The sequence below is a fragment of the Chionomys nivalis genome, chromosome 14 (assembly GCF_950005125.1).
Source record: "Chionomys nivalis chromosome 14, mChiNiv1.1, whole genome shotgun sequence".
Lineage (NCBI taxonomy): Eukaryota > Metazoa > Chordata > Mammalia > Rodentia > Cricetidae > Chionomys > Chionomys nivalis.
Window position 1 is genome coordinate 38,417,345 of NC_080099.1, and position 12,370 is coordinate 38,429,714.

Consider the following 12,370-nt stretch of genomic DNA (forward strand, 5'->3'; position numbering starts at 1 on the left):
AGTGGTTTGATCTGGTGGAGGGCGAAAGAGGAAGACTGGTTGGTCTTCAGGTTGGTCTTAGGCTTGGTCAGCAACCTTTGTGCTAAAGTGAAGACAGCCAGGCAGACAAACCTGCTCCATACCCAAAGTCAGATGAGCTGTTGAGCAAGGCCACTAGCGCTGCTTCCTCATTCCAGGATTCTCTGCATGACATTTTTTGGTTTTGGTTTTTGCACGTAGATAAAAATTTTACATAAAGTATTACCCCTTTGGTTGCAAAAGAATAGCAACATTAGAGTATTTCCAGTGATCTCTGGTGAGTTGAAACTTTCTAAATGCCTCATCAGAGCAAGTTCTTTGAAACCCAAAGTGCTACTTTTGTGTTAAATAACAGTAAAATGGTATTAAATAACTGTGGCTTCTAACATGTACTTATCCAAAGCCCGTCACTTTGACGGTTATTATTGGTGAGATTCCACTCCCCATTTTCCTTCCTCCCTCCCTCCCCTTTCTCCCTTCCTCCCTCCTTCCTTTTCTTTCTTCCTTCCTTCCTTTCTTCTCCCCCCCACACTTTCACTCTCTCACACTCTTGCTCTCTCCCTCTGTGTGTGTGTCTGTGTGTGTGCATGCAAGCAGGAGCTTTTAACCATTCTTCCGCCTCTCTAGCTTTTTTTTCCCCCAAAGAAAACCATACATGATTTCAACTTACAGCTCACAAGCCCTACAGTCTTGGGCCTTAAAGCATGACCATTATGATATTTATTAGAATTTATGTTTGAAAAGACAAAGCTGTTTGTTCAGGGGGTAGTAAACAGACAGTAGAAAACTTTCCAGTGCTTTATCCAGGTGGCTCAGCTCCTTTGGGGCTTATTTGTTTAAGCATTCTCACACAATAGCTCTTGGTGGCAGTTTTTACCCCATGACACCATCCACGTCCTAAGGCCAGTTTGTATTTGCATTTGTACACCAGTCTTAAAAGTCACCTCGTGCACAATTCACTAGAGAGGTACCTTCCAAAATACAACAATAAACAAACAAAACAAATAAACAAAACCCCTAAGATCTAGAAAGGAGAATGTAAGCAAATGTCAGCCTAGCTATCCTGATCTTCTTACAGAGATGGATTGATCTAGAAAAGCTGAATACAATGAGCTGGCGGTGCTGTGCTCTCGTGATGCATGCCCAGGTAAATGATGCATATTTGAAACCTTCTCAGCCTCTTGAAGAACACATACGCATGCAATTTGTTCTGGGCCTGGAGGAAGTTTTACCATTTTCAAATATTATCGTTCCATGATCAAACAAAATCATAAACAATAAGTGATGCTTACATTCATTGGGGATCACCAGAAGAGATCCAATATCTGTCCAATCATTACTGATAACACTGGAATTGGTTGAATAAAAGTAGGTTTCCTAAATTAGGACTGTGCGATTGATCCTAGATGGAATTTTAGAAATAGTCCTCAGATGAAAGAGAAATGCGGAGTCAGGAGACTACACCAAAAAGATAGGGAAGACAGAATACTTGTATTAATTTTCCGCATAGTACAAGGGCTACATCCTTGCTCTTCCAAACTGCGCAGGTGCACAGACCGGCACGTACTCAGGTACCCACATTCCCATCAGCAGGGGATGAGGCACTTCCGGTCTCCGAGTTCTTCTGTCTTTGGAAAGCCACTCTGGACTTAAGGAGAGAAAACATACAGTTCCAGCGAACTGGAGTCGAGAGAGTGTTTGCTTTCATGTGCTTTTTTAAATTTATTTATTTACTTATTTATTTATTTCCTTCCTGAGTTGAAGATGTAGTTGCAGGCATTTTCTTTGTTAGCTCCCCGTCTTTCTTCTTCGGGAATAGCGTTCTGTGGTGGTGTGATGAGTGCCGCAGCGCCGGCTCCAGCTCCACCATGACATTTGATTTGTCTCCCCTTTGCCGACTTGCCCTCCCCACCCCTTTCTCTAAGGAGAACTGTGGCAGAGCTTAGGATCGGAATTGGAATGCCCTGAGTGCTATTAGTTGTGACCAGCCTAGTGTGACCCTGAGAAGGTAACATCACATCTTGCCATATTTTAAGTGGGAGAGGTGTTGACCCCCTCTCCTGGATGGCGGAGAGGGTTAACACATTAATGACAACATCGCGTTTCTCAAGAAGCCGGTTCATAAGTCTCTCAGGTCTGACAGCAGATACGAATTTGATGATTAAACCTCAGTGGCCTCTGTGGAGTAAGCTAAAACCCAGGGAAGAACGTTAGCCAAATCATAAAGCCCCTCCGTGCCACCACACTGCGTGGGCGTTTCCCACAAGCCTCACAGTCCCAGACAGGTCTCAAGGCTTTATTTGGAGCTGTACCGCTAGCCGAGATGTGCCTAAAGGATTTTATTCTCAGCAGTTGAAACAATGCTTTTGCTCGTTTTTATTTCATTTTTACCATGTTTTTGTTTGTATATGTGTATGTGTTTGTATACATGCATGCCACCGTGTATGTGTGGAGGCCAGAGGATGCCTTGCAGGACTTGGTTCTCTCTTCTTTTGTCCATGGCTCCCAGGGATGAAGCTCTAATACTCAGGTTTAGCCACAAACACCTTTCCTCTTTGGACCACCTCGATGTCCCTGGTGTTTGTTTATATTAAGCGTTATTTTACGTAAGCAGCTTCAGCAGTTTGTATGGCTAGATGCAGGGGTTTACAGGGGTTTCCATTCTCCCCCATCACAACAGTGTTAAGGCCTTGGAAACAGGATATGTATTAAGTGCCAGGTTAAAAAAAAAAAGTCTAGGAAAAAACAAAATACTCTGATATTTACCACACACTGAAAGCCTGTAGCTACAGGGAAAATCTGGACTTCCAGGAATATTGACCTCTAGAAATGTGCGGGCCAGGCGCCACAGCCACAGGCTTTCTGGCTTTGCTACGCTGGTCACATCAGTCAGAAATTGAATTTAGAAATAGGAGGGAGAGCCTGAGATGCAATTACTGCAATAAAGGGGAAAAAAAGCAGAGGCACGCTCTTTCAAGCTTATTCCTTGCCTTTTTCATTGGGAACGTAACAGGCATTTGTGTACAGTGAAGCAAAGAAACCAATAATAACCAGAAGGTAGAGGTGCCATGAGAAACTCTGGTCACTCCTAGCTCTGCTTAAATAAGCAATCACCGAATGATTGACAGGTAGTTGGAGCTGCTGGCATTCCCCGGTTTCACACACTGTGCACACTTGGGTGCTTCTGTCCTCTTTAGGGTGAGGATGGAGATGTCTTGGTTTTCTAGCTCTTGTTTGGTACAGTCAGACATAGCATTTCCTGGTATTTGTTGGTGACCATAATAAGCTTGGAGAGGAAGAAGGACGAAGGTTTTGGATATCACCAGGTGACTCAAACAGAATTAGAAGTTTGTTTGTTTTAACGGTTTTTAATGTTACCTAGGTTACAGTAAATAAACAGTCATTTCATATTGAGTCTGTTTTCCCATGTACAAAATGATTTGATCAGTTAGGGTATGTAGTAATAGCAAGCAATTCCTGATGTCAAATACCTTACTAGGAGCTCATGGAGGTGTGTGTGTGTGTATATGTGTGTGTGTGTGTGCGTGCACGCACGTGTGCGTGTGTGCACTTCCTTACCTAGACCCAAGTTTATCTCATCTGGAATGTCGCTAGTCACCATGACCCAGAGAAGGACATGTGGTAAATCCTGCAAGAGTTCTTAATGACAAATTGGCATGTAATCACTCATCGCATTGGCTAAAACGAGTTACAGGGCATCTCTTAGCTCCAAGGGGGAGGAGAAGTGCAGCTGCATTCTGTGTAGGGGAGGCAACAATACACAGAGTGTTGGCGAAGGCCCTGCTGGCCGCCTCAGTAGGGTTGCCAATGTTTATCTTCCAGGTGGAGTCCTCATACACTAACTGTGGGAGAGACAGAGACACTGTTTGAAAGAGGATTATATGAACTGATTTATGAAGATCTGAGTGGATCTTTCAGCATTCTAAAAATAGTCAAATGAATAACTGAAACATTTAAAAAATTAGTTTGAAACTTGTTTTTCAAACAAATGAAAATGAATGTACAATATAACAAAGCCTGTTGGGGCATAGCAAAAAACAATGTTAAAAGGACCGCTTATGACAATTTATGCCTGTATTTTTAAAAAGAGAAATCTCAAACCTCTCACTGTATCTCAGGATGCTCTAAAAGCCAGAACAAACTAAACCTAAAATTAGTAAAAGGGAAGAAAGGAAGATCAAACCAGAAAGAAATGAAACCCAACCCAAGAATACACCAAGGACCCTAGAAACAGAGCTGGATCTCGAAGGCTAAAGCAGACCCTTGGCTAGACTAAGAAATAAAAAGGAAAATAAAATCAGAGATAAAACAGAGACTGCGTCTCTGCATTTTCACTGGTAATCAATTACTGTAGATTATTGTGAACAACTGAGTGATTTAACACCTAGAAGATTCCTCAATGCCAGCGCTGCACAGGGACTGAAGCACAAGGCTCCCCCCTTTTCTCCCTATCTACTTGAGTTGTGTTTCTTATTCTCCAAAAAACTCCAGGATTCCTTGGGTTCACTTGATGATACTGGCCACAGTTCTCTTCAACATGCCTGTCCCAGTTCCTTCCCCCGTGACCCTAGGTCGTCTCTTAGACATTTGGGGCAACCCAGAGATGTCTGATACCTGTGAAAGGGGGCGCTAAATTGAAGCCGCTTCCTAGTGCTTTAGAAAAAGCATACTTACGGGAAAATGGAGGGAAGCAAGCCAAGCATCTTTGCCCTCAGCTAAAAGGGTTGTTTCCCCTGCCTGTGCTCCCTTTAGCTGCAGGTGCTGTCCCTGATTGAGATCAAGCTTCCCCGTAGTTTCTCACTCCTGCGCACCCCTCCAGGCAGATTCTTCAGCTGGAACCAGGGGTAAAGGTGCCTCAGCACCACGTGTCCTGTTCTCCCTATCCATCTGGTGTCTCCTAAGCCCAGCCATCCCCGCAGGATCTTTGTGTAGGGTGGGCCAGAGCAGTCTGCAGGGACGCCTGTGCTGGCTTTGAAGCCACCTCCCTGCCCTTTCCTCATCTAAACACCCAATCTCCCTCAAGTGTGGATGGGGTGCTGCAGTCCCTGGACAGGCTGGGTGGTGGGAGTGGCCTGTTCTTCGGAAGAAAAGCAAGAATGAGGGAGGGAAGATGGGAGCGTGGAAACTCATTGTGTATGTGTGTGTGTGGGGGGGGAGCACCACACAGACCTGTGTCTAGCGGACTGAGTGTTAAAAGCCAGCACAGCCATGGCAGAGTCCAGAGCACAGACTAGCATTGTCCTGCCGTTATTTTCAGTTTGATCTTCACAGGAGTGTGTAGTCTATAGGTGCATGAAGACTACACACTCTGCTTGGGGGTGGGAATAAAGAGTAACCGCAAGAGCTCGCGATGCCCCTTGGGAACCGGGGGGAGCAGTAGTCTACATGTAGATGTCTCAGAGAAAGATAGAGGCTGCTGATTTAGTCACCAAAGCTGGTGACATACTATTTTGTGGACTCCTCTTACCTCTAAAGATTAATGAATTGTGGATGAACAAGTCCTCAAATGCACCGAAGGAGGCTGGAAAGCTTCCACTTAGGCTTGGCTCTCTTAGGTGCTAAGGATTAAGGCCAGGGCCTCATCTTTACTAAACAGTGTGCTGCCCCAGTGAACCATGTCTCCAGCCCCTTAGAAGTGGCCTTGCTCTTACCTCTGGACCTGCTGACTCCAGAGGCTTCACTGTGCTTGGAGGTTATGTGGTGTGGAGGTTAGCACCGGGCACAGTAGTTGGCATCAGTGTTCTTCTGCAGCCAGCTTTCCTAAGAAGGTTTTTTATAGAGCATTCAGAAATCTTGCTTGCCTGATACTTGTTTCCAGAGTCCAGCGGGTCCCCAGGTGCCTGCCCTGGGTGATACCATTGGAAAGGTGGCAGGTTGAGGAAAGGGGAGGACGTCTGTCCACGGGAGTGGATAAGAAGCCTCCTTACCCCTTCCCTGTCACAGGCCTGAAAGGCACACCTGCAGAGCTGGCTGGAGAGCACTTATGGCTCTTGGCATTCGGAAAACCTGGTTGAAAGTGAAATTAAAATTTCCCTGCTGGACAGGAAATTAATAACAGCCAAGTGTAGCAGACAAGGCCAGAGCTAGGCCACTTGTTCCTTCACCTCCTATGTTTCGTTGTTATGTAAATGAGATCAGCTACCCTGCCTAGAGGGGATTGAGGAGGGTAGAGAGAAATCGTGGGGGACGGGTTCCTTATGGTTTAAATTCCCTCTGCAAAAGTGTTTCCAATAGCACGCACTTTTCCACTCCAACAGTGCCTAGGCACAGGGAAGCTTCCAGGCCTCTCTTGTCATTATTTCTATAAAGTAGTCTTCGTGACTGTGAAGCATTCCACTGACTCATTTCCCAATACTTCCAGATCACCCACAGTGAGCTGGGCCATATGCCACCAGGGTGGGGGAGGGGACGAGGGCTAAATAATGGAATATCTAGTGTCTGCCTTCTGGGAGTTTTCAGTTTGGAAGAGGAGGATATTGGATATGATAGCATAAATGAGTCCCCCATCCCCACCAAAACACCCATTATACCACTGAGTGTTTGGGGTAGGAAAGTAGCTGAAGTTCACTATGGGAAATGAAGCAGATTGGTGGAAGGAACTGAGGGACAGCCCTTCAAGGTTGTAGGTTGTGGACGAATCAACCCTGCAAATGTAGGTGCGTTACTTAGGAGCATTTACTCAAGATTCAGAATCTGGTGGCCTCATGTCTGTTTTTTGGTGAGGAGCCAGCAGGGACTCTGCAGAGGGAGAGGCAGAATGAAAGAGTATTAGAAACACAAAATCCCCTGTCTCCTCTCGGGGGCATTGTAAATTTTAACTGGGGCTACAAGAGTTAATTTGGGGCTGGAGCAGGTGAGTGTCTTATTTGGGAAATACCAGTCTTGAAAGCAATGGCTCGAAGCCATGAAATCATTCTGCAAAAGGTGCATCAACACATCCACATGTCCTGTGTTCTCTGCCCTAGTGCGAGCAGTCCCACCTCATGAGAGAGCATGAAGACGTCCAGGAGCGCACAACCCTTCGCTATGAGGAGCGTATCACGGAACTGCACAGCATCATTGCAGAGCTCAACAAGAAGATAGACCGCCTGCAAGGCACCACCATCAGGTAGAGCTGCTCCGCTCCGTCTAGCCTGTGTCCTTGGCGTGCTGGAGCTGAAGCAGCCCCGTGAGTCGCCAGCCAATTATCTTCATCCCGGTTGTCCCCTGCTGATTCTGATCCCCCACAACCATCACAGTCAGTAGACAAGGTGTGAGTTGTGACCCTCGGTTTACAGCTAAGGGTATAGAATCAGCAAGCTAGTAAAATACTTTATTAATGAGTCCTAGGTGGTGCCCCCCGTCCTGAAAGATAACAGTCTGCTGTCCTACTGCCTCCCTTGTTCACCAGGTTCTCCTCCAGACTTCCTGCCTCCTTTAGTGCTGCTGAGACTCCTGGGTGTGGCTTACAGCTAAGGTCATACGGTATTCTAGATAATCTGTTAATATTCTGAGATTATCCCGAGTTGTATATCAGTGGGGACACTTATCCTCTTAGCACATTTCTAAGGCAAGTCTTGACACATCACTTCCCTGGGAAGAGAAACAATACCCATCAGTTTACTGATGAGAAAGTCAGGCCGAAAAAGAGCCGAGTAGTTACGTTCGGTAGAGAGCAGAGGCGGAGTTGGAGCCCAGAGACTCAGTTTTGGTTAGTTTTCTTTCCCTGAAGATGCCCGTCAGGGACTCTGCCTCCCTGGCTTACCAGTCCATTTGGCTCCTGAGTCTGCCGCACACAATGCTCATTTCCCTGCATCTGTGCTCTGATTCAGGGAGACTTGCAGAGGAGCTCACTGTGATGGGCAGGGAGCATCCCTGTGCAGAGAGGGAAGCCCTGGGTACCTACGTTTCTGGACAAAGGCTGCTTTGTTCACAGCATTTGCAGAAGCTGTAATTGAAAGAATCTCAGAGGCAGCTGCTCTGAATTCTCCCTGGAGAAGTTCTGGCTCACAAGAGACTTTGGATGGATTTTGTTCCAACTCTGAGAGTCGCCGTAATGATGGGGCTTCTTGGTGAGGGTGCTGGTGGGCATCTGTTTTCTGGGCAAAATCATGGAAATTTTTACACTGATTTGGAACCACACACTAAATTTCATATTCTAATTTAGAACCTTAAGGTTTTAAAATTGTGTCCTGGTCTACAGAGTGATTGTGGGTTGGAAATGCATGAGCAAAGAGAAGAGTTTTAGCCCAAAGATATGATTATAGTAGATTTCTAAGTGCCTGAGAGAGAACACTGGCAAATTAGTGATTTCCATTAAAAACAATATGATAGCGGGCCACAGTTAGCCACTTGGCCCTTTTCAGTACCCATGCTCTTAGAAGCAGAGAATAGTCTTGGTGCCGGTGTCTCACAAAGGAACATGTGAACAAAGCAAAAGCAGCTCTGGGAGGCAGCTATTTTCACAAAAAGGATGCATCATAACCCAAGCGGGGTGGGCAAGCATGCGGGGCATGAAATGCACTTGGATTTTCTCCCAGTGCACGTGCTAGCTGTCTTCCCCCCCCTTGTCTGAGATCTGACCTCACGCTCTTTCCATATTGCCCAGTTTTACAATATTCAAAGCGAAGCAGATGAAGGGAGGAAGCGGTAGGTACACAGAAGTTTTACTGAGTGATGGTGTTGAAACATTTGCATGAGCGCCTATAAGGGAAGAGATACAAAGATTTGCATCAAAATCTTACAAGGTGGGAGACATAGGAAAAGTTGAATCCCTTGCAGTAGACAGGTTTTATGCTGTTTGACAGAAAAGACTAGCTGTTCCTTAGAATGCCTTTGAACTACAAAGAAAAACTAGTTATCATCTGGCTGGGGTGACAAGGGAGACGTGGGCGGCTGCAATGCCAGATACGGTAGTAAGGAATGCATTTGAAACCTGGAATTCGCTAGACTACCGCCTAGAGATTGTAAGAGGTTACCTTTTTGAACTACTTTATTAGGTAAAACACTAATTCTGGGCTGGAGAGGGGGCTTGGTGGTTAAAGGCACTTTTGCTCTTGCAGAGCAAATGAATTTAATCCCTAGACTCTATCTGGTTGTTTGGAGCCCCGGTAACTCTAGTTTGGGGAGTCTGGTACCTGTTTTTGGTCTCCTTGGGCACTAGGCATATACCACATGGTACATGTACATACACGCAGGTGAAACACTCATGCACATAAAATAAATTCTTTAAAAAAAGAAAGAAAGAACTAAATCAAATTCAGTGAGGTGCTGCCCAAACCAGAAGAAGCATATTTCAAAGTAGAAAATAAAAGGAAGTCTTAATATTGACAACTCTAGCCTTATAACCAGTAGAGAAGGCAGCTAACGTTGATGTATTTTTCTAGTTCTGTGTAGTAACATTTTGTTTCTCCTCTTGGTTTTCTTCTGCCTGTATGCAGTGGATTGGTGGAACTTGTAGTTTGGTTACTAGGTTTCATAATGTTTAGTCATTGCCATTGGCTCGAGGACGTCTCCCGACAGTAGGTGCTATAGCTGATAATGTCGTAGGTCTCCCATATTAAGGAGCAGCTGAACTCAATCCATTGACCAGAGGGACAGTTACAGAAGGTTGAAGCTTTTGCTGTTGTGGTTGAGAAGTTTAACTGATCAGGACCCATTGGATGGTCACTGAGCAGTCATTGGGTGTAGACGGTTACTGGCTATCTTCTGGCCCAAGTACTAATCCTGTCCTTCCTTTATTTCCACAAATCAAAGGCATTCTGAGCCCTGGGGTTACTCTAGACCCCCTACCTGCTGTGTTCTGGATAATTTCAGTCTGGTGACGAAAGGGTCTGGGAGGAAGTAGAGGCCTTAGCCATTCCCTCTAGGCCGTGAGAGTGGCATCAGGCATTCAGTGCAGATGCAAGGGTCTGACTTGACTGGCCAGACACACAGTTCTGGGCCAGTATGGAGTAGCAGCAACAGGTGCACGATTTCTTGGGGCCCAGAGCTGGGGTGACAAACTCGACAGCTCCTAGTGGCCTCCACTCACCCACCTCTGTCTTCTCCATTCTTCCTCCAGCTTTGCAAGCACAGACCTGCCTGGGTGCGATGCTGTCCATTTGAACCTTTTAATACGGTGTGTTTTCTTAACCGATCCCTGCAAAATGCACCCGAAATCTCATCTCCCAGAGATGAACCCTGAACGTTTTGTGTATATGTCCTGAAATTTTTTTCTATGGACTCTCTTAAACATACTGGATCATGCCCCACACCACACAAATGGCTTTGTAATATGTGCCTTTTCACTTCACAGTATATTATGAGAGTCTTTTTAAAGATGTTTGGCTTGCGGAGATTTTATAATGGGATCGAAAATATGAAAAAAGAAAACATGACTATAGAGGACTTTGGATCCAAAAAGAAAAGGAGTGATGTCTAAGCAAACTGTGAGATCTTTTCTTTCCCATAAGCAACTCTTGTAGTACCAACCTTTTGCTGCTAACTCTCACAGTTCATCCATGTTCTCTGCTTCCCATTTGCTCTAAGCTGCCTGCTTTCTGCCTACTTGCCCCAGCAGTTTTACCCAAGCCCTGTTTTCTACAGACTGAAGTTGCCTTCTCTCATCGTCGTCACTGGAGTGATGTGTGGAGAGGGGCCTGTGGGAGCTGATTGGGGTCAGATGAACTCATGGGGGTACGGCTATCATGATGGGATCTACCTTCATGGAAAGAGAGGCCGGAGAGCTGTTATGTGTGACTGGGCCCCTCCTTTGCTGCCACATGATGATACAACTAGAAGGCCACCATGTGCAAGCAAGGCAGAGGACCCTCTGGAAAGGGATCGTGCTAACAATGCTTTTAGGCTTTCCAGCCTTCAGAACCATGGGAAAACACATTTCTATTGTTTAAGCCACCCAGTCTGTGGTATTCTGTTTTGGCAGCTTGAGTAGCATAAACTGCTAATGATTTCTCTCTTTGTCCCAAATCTCCTCCCCTCCCCTTCCTTCTCTTCCCCCTTCCCTCCAACCCTTTTCTCTTTTGCAATGCTGGAGATAGAACCCAGAGCCCTGTCCGTACATGCTATGCACATGGCTTTCCATGCCAGTCCACCAATCTTTATTTGCTGATTTCCTGACTTATTTTGGGATAGCATCTAGACAGCTGTAGAGCCAAGCTGGTAATCCTAGTTTTCTTTCTGTTGCTGTGATAAACATCAGAAGCAACTCACAGAAGAAAAGTTTCATTTCATCTTAAAATTTTGCCATCGAGGGGAACCCAAGGGAGGCACTCAAGGCAGGAGCTTGAGGCCGAAATCACAGAATGCTGCTGACTGGCTTGGTCATCCACCTGCCTTCTCCAGGCCCAGGCCCACTGACCTTGACAGTCGCAGCTTGCCTCCAGCTTACAATCCTTTTGTTTTGGCCTCTCCTGGATAGATATTACAGGTAGCTCACCACGCTCAGCCACTATTGACTTTCTAAGTGAAAAATCTAAATCTCCTGTCTTGCTTCGGGTCCCTTTCTATAGCATGGGCCCCAAAGTCTCTTCCTTCTGGATGGTTTCCTTTATCATCGAAAACCCTGCATGTCCTGAGCCTTGTCCTCTGGGAGTTCTGTCCTGAGCCTTGGATCACATGATGGATCTCTCCACCTGGCATCTTTCATCTTGAATGGCAGCACCCCAGTTCACTCACTCCCCATCTCTGTGATCTTTGCATCTGCCCTGAACTTCTCTACAGGAGGCCCCTCCCCTGGGAGCAAGGCAGTGTCTGGTAGACCTGTCTCCTGCGATGCCATCTACCCTCTAGGATTTCAGAGCCGAGTCAAGACCCTAACTAAGGGCCTAAAAAGTTAGATAAAGCCCAGAAAGATCCCATTTCTTTCCTCCTGTCTTGCTGTGTGGTGTACATACGCCCTGCTGAGGACTTGTAAGTCCTTCTCTGTTGCTCTTATATCAAATCTTAAGATAAGAATGGAGTATTTTTTTCTGGGCAGTGGTGGTGCACATCCTCAGAGACACGTGCATCTCTATGAGTTTAAGGCCAGCCTGGTCTACAGAGCTAATTACAGGAGGACAGCCAGCACTACACAGAGAAACCCTGTCCCAAAAAAACAAAACCCCCCCCCCCAAGAGAATATTGTATCTATGGAAGAGCATTTCTTGTGTTCAGTTGCTCACCTGAAAGCTCATAGACAAGCTTTGTTTTCCTCTCTGTCATATGGGAAATAGGAGACAAAAGTCCAGAAAGCCACACTGTACTCCAGCACCCACCTCCCACAATAGATTCTTTTAAGAGAATTCGGAGGAATACGTTTCTTTCCTATATCAGCCATTTCAGGAAGGTCTGCCTGTCACTGTAGAAAGATAGA

General features: G+C 45.9%; 1 protein-coding gene across 4 annotated transcripts in view; it reads left to right on the forward strand.

Annotated features, from left to right (window-relative positions):
• Mcc (MCC regulator of WNT signaling pathway) overlaps positions 1–12,370 on the forward strand; it is a 365,744-nt gene that overhangs the window by 274,256 nt on the left and 79,118 nt on the right. For all 4 annotated transcript variants that reach the window (XM_057788580.1, XM_057788582.1, XM_057788581.1 and 1 more), the window contains one exon: positions 7,005–7,147. In XM_057788580.1, the coding sequence (XP_057644563.1) occupies positions 7,005–7,147 (143 nt within the window). The remainder of the gene's footprint in view (positions 1–7,004; positions 7,148–12,370) is intronic.